We start from the raw sequence: 4,528 nt of genomic DNA, 5'->3' as shown, positions 1-4,528 counted from the left end.
TTTCAGCCATCAGAACTCCTGAGAATCAGTCAGACTTGACCCCTGAATTCTGAAAAGCCTTTGTTATAATGAAAAGTCACTGTATTTGTTTCCTAGGGATTTTGTACTTTGCTTCTAATACTCTACCTTCTAATCCTCCCCTAAATTCTCTGCCAGTTCAGTTACAGTGGGTGGGAAGCCTATCTCTATGGGATTCCGCCCCAAGCAACATCTGTAAGCCAGGCAGACTCCAGAATTCACCCAGAGTGGAAGCGGGGGGCCTGGAAAAGAAAAGCAAGGGACCCTGTGGACCCAGCAGCAAAAGGATAACCTAGTGACCCCACCTCTCTCTCTTTAAAAGGAACTTCTGCTGTGTGCATGGAAGCAGAGCTGTGGATGAGGCTTGTACACTAAGCAGAGGTTAACCTAAGACTGCGGCTCCAGATGGAGGTAATGGGGGAGGTAATGGCAGGGGTGGGACTTAACGGGAACAAGGACAACGCACTCATCGCTGCGGAAAGGCCTTTAGAGATCACCTAGTCCTTTAATTTTCAAACTTTTTTTTAAAGCAAAATGACCTTTTTCTAAAACACAATTTTAAATGAAACTCCATCTAAGATGGAGCTGTTCTGATGAAAGCAACAGGAGGAGGTAGGAATTGGGGAAGGGTGGTTTCACCAGGATGGAAAACCCACTCACTCAGTCTACTTTTCAAATGTAAAAGTCCCTGAGGCACCTATGCAGAAATTTGGGACCCTGGGTTTCACTTTGAAAAACCAGTGCTCTAGCCCAAACCCATGACATCATAGATGGAAAATCTAGGTGATCTCTCCAGGGAACCCACTGAGTCAAGGACAGCATCAGCGCTAGAACTTAACCCCACTCACAACCCACGTGTCTCTTTGCCCCTCCCACTGTCTGGCTGGCACCCTGGCCTTGGGCCTCCAGAGTCCCCTGGGGCCTACCAAGGGAATCTTAGACTGAGGTGCGGAAGGAGAACTGCAGGTAGATGATCAGCAGTAAGACCGTGGCCCAAAACAAGCACCAGGGGACAGAGAAGAAGTTGCAGCCAGAACCCGTCTCGGCTTGCGGCTTGGAGGGGCTGGGTGCTGGCTTGAAGGTGTAGGTGGTTGCCTCCTCTTCCAGCAACTTCTGGCTGGGCTTCCAGTGCACAATGCCCTCTTGACAGGCCTCGCAGAACTCGCCACGGTGCCGTCGGTTGTCTTGGCGGCTGGCCACGTGGATGCGGTAGTGGCCACCAGGCTCTCCGTAGCACTGCTCGCGCAGGCTGGTGATGAGGTTGTCCACCAGGGTCTCGATGTTCTCCTCCAGCATGCTGGACTCGTCCAGGTGCGCTGTGCCACACTCGTAGCACAGCTGCTTGAAGACGCGCATGCGCACTGAGCCCGCCCGCTGGGTGCGGTCCAGGTACATGTGGAAGAGGATGACCACATGCGGTGACTGCCAGGTGTGCCAGCACCAGGAACAGTGGAACCTGTGGGGATGAGGGAGAAGAGGAGAAGAAGGAGTGGAAGCAGTGTCAACAGCTGCAAGAAGCGGGTTAGGCAGCGTGTCTATAGTCCGCCGAGTTCATTAGCTTTCCCCAGGTGGCTGCCCATCCTGCCCTCTTGTGTGCGCTGCTAGGCCCAGAGCAAGCTCCTTAGGATGCACCTGTGATCCAACAATCCTCTGCCAGTCACCAGGCCCACCTCCTCTGTGCTCTGCTGAAGCCTCAGCTTCCTCCATCCCAATGCACTGAGGCCTTGCCAGTGGGCCTTTGGCTCTGGGCATCTTTCCTTTACTGTAAAACATGCTAATGCACTACATGAAAGGGGATGGTCTGCATCATATAGGAATCTCATGATCTGTCCACACATTCTTACCTGTCAACACCAGCTGTGAATAGGCTAAATCCAAAGCAGCAGAAAATGATACTGTTATCATTTCTCAGCATATGGCCAGAGACGGTTAATGCATCCCAAGGCCTGGAAGCACGGGCAATTGATGCCCAGAGTGAGTTCACTGGAGCCATCTGGGGAATCACAGGTTACCAGCTAGCCTGGAGGAGCTACAAGCCCTCCCCCGCTTAGCCCCACAAGCCTTCCAAGTCTTGTAGAAGCCCCTGGACCCTACCAGGAAGTGTCTGGCCTTTTGTATCCCCAGCAAGTGTCCAGCTGTCGACACACCTCTATCAACCAATTTAGAGGCTTCAAGTTTTCATTCCCATCTCACCGCTTTTACTCACATCCTTTGAGGATTGTTTGCCCTCTCTCAGACTGAACTACAAAGCTTGGATTAGAAAATGTCAAGACCTTTGTTTTACTCTAAGGCAGAGAGAATAAGAAAGCAATCCATATACATGTAGCCAGAAAGACTCAGAGTCAGTACCTAGCACATCACAGGTGCCCAATAGATGTTTCTTGAATTGAGTTGAATAGACTGAACCAGGGCAGAAAGGAAGGTCTTGCTTCTGACCCTCAGGCAACACCACTCAGACTCTATATCTTATGTCCCCAAGGTAAGTTTTTACATAGTAGACCCCCGGTCAAGAGTGAGGGAATCATCTCAGATATTATTGTACAATCTATTGTACATACCTACGGGCCTTTATTAAAATGAAAATTTTGATTCAGTAGGCCTAGAATGGGATGCAAGCTCTTCATCTTTAATAAGTTCCAGGTGGTTTTAATGCTGCTGGTCCATGAGGCACAAAGCAAGGATCTAGGCTAACCCCTTCTTTTGCAAATGGGAAAATGAGATCCCAGAAGGAAACTGAATTGCTCAAGCACCTTGGAGCTAAGAGTAGAGCCAGTTTCTAGAGCACTGCTTATGTTCAGTATTTTATATTAAATCAAGATAAGTCAAATAGATGAAAAGAAAACTGTCCCAGGACAAGAATTCTTGACCCCAATATACTTCAAGTTCTTCTCTTAGCCATGTTAAAAGATGATTAAAATCTGAAAATATGTAAAATGCAGAGTTTAGAACTAATTAATATATTCCACCTCTTTTCTAGAAGGGGAAAGTTGGGCGCCAAGAGGGAAGTTTACACAGGTGCTCCCTGGAAGAGCAGGAATCAAATTCAGGCGTCTCAGCTCCCAATGAGGGACTCTTTCTCTGCCTCCAGTCTACATGAACTCAAGAGTGACACTGCCTCTGAGCACCTGGATTCTCCATGTCTCTGTCTCCTCTTGGAAGGTGCCCCAGCAGCTGCCTGCAGGGCCCCTATTTACTGGACTACTCACCTGCCTGAGGCATGCAATTCCAGGTACTGCTTCCAGCCGGGGGCCAGCACATTGTGCTTGAGGTTGGGATCTATTATGAGGTCCCAGCTGTCAGCAGGCTTTGCCGCCTCCATCTTCTCATAGAAGACTTTCTTCCATTCACCTGTGGTCACGCTTTTACACATGGTCTCGTCAGTGTCAGTGGTGAAGGAAGGCAAGCTGCACCTGAGCGAGAACACGGAGAGCGATGGCAGGTGCAGGGCAGGGCAGCGCAGTCTCCACGGTCTAAAAATCCTCATCTACAGGACCAGGAGGAAACAGGACCCAGCTCCCTCCTTTGTCCGCAGAGGAACCTGTTTCCACGGCAACCAGGCAGGGCTTCAGAGATAGAGCTTGGGGAAAAGAAAGTCTCCGAAAGCGAAAGCGTGTTTCAGAGCTCTGAGGCTGTGGAGGCAGGGTTTGTATGTCTAATGACCCCAGACAGAATGGGGGTCCTGAAAGGAGGCTGAGCTTCAGACCATCTCATTCTGGCCTGAGAAGGGCCTGCGGAGATGGGGACTTGGGAGCTTGCTCAGCTTCACTTTGCTGCCCCTGGAGGAATCATCAGCATCTGGCTGCTATGGTAACCACGATGCATTAGGGAGCCGAAGAGAAATAAGGGATGAGAAGATTAAACCTGTTAATAGATGCAGCAATAATAATAAATTCTCTCTCTTTCTCTTTCTCTCTCTCTCTCTCTCCGCCCCCCACCTCTACCCATCTTGCGACCAGCACTTTGCCATTTACAAAAACTATTGGAGGTCTCTTGATCCATAATTTTTATTGCCACTGTAGGATCAGGAGCCTGGGACTCACCTAGCTTATAAATGGCAGATTCATATCCAAATCCAAGTTATTAAGTCCCTCCCAATTCTTTAATTTATTCATTTCAAACATACCCATGTGCCAGACTCTCTGCCAGGTGGTTGTAACTGGGTGTATACCCACTAACCAAAATACAACAGGATCTGTGCTGTGACAGCCTTTTACAAGAGAAGCCCTGTGTACAAGGGTGGGAGCATTGCATCAGCCCGGCAGGAGCAAAAAACATGATTTTCAACTTCACAACAGAAGGGGAACACAATATCCATGGGAAGAGCAGCCTTTACTATGGGTGCCTCTCCTGCTATTTTTTAATAAATTATTTTTTCCTTTTAAAAAGTCACTAAGGTTTATTGTAGAAAAATTAGAAAATATAGATAAAATAAGGCAAAAGTAAGACTATTCTAATAACCATGCTCAAGATTATCACTGTTAATATTATGATATACAGACCTTGCCTGCTG

At 48.5% G+C, this 4,528-nt stretch overlaps 1 protein-coding gene across 1 annotated transcript; it reads right to left on the bottom strand.

The window, feature by feature from the left end:
• Positions 1-954: 954 nt before the first annotated feature.
• Positions 955-3,502, bottom strand: RTP1 (receptor transporter protein 1). Its single transcript, XM_054585261.1, has 2 exons — positions 3,225-3,502; positions 955-1,474 (listed from the first exon to the last, which is right to left on the bottom strand). Exons 1-2 carry the CDS (start codon positions 3,500-3,502, stop codon positions 955-957), a joined length of 798 nt encoding a protein of 265 aa, XP_054441236.1.
• Between the last annotated feature and the right edge of the window lie 1,026 nt (positions 3,503-4,528).

The sequence above is a fragment of the Pteronotus mesoamericanus genome, unplaced genomic scaffold (genome assembly GCF_021234165.1).
Source record: "Pteronotus mesoamericanus isolate MK-2021 breed Mesoamerican mustached bat unplaced genomic scaffold, CSHL_Meso_final contig_82, whole genome shotgun sequence".
In the NCBI taxonomy this organism is placed as follows: Eukaryota; Metazoa; Chordata; class Mammalia; order Chiroptera; family Mormoopidae; genus Pteronotus; species Pteronotus mesoamericanus.
This window is presented reverse-complemented; position numbering and strand designations above follow the sequence as displayed.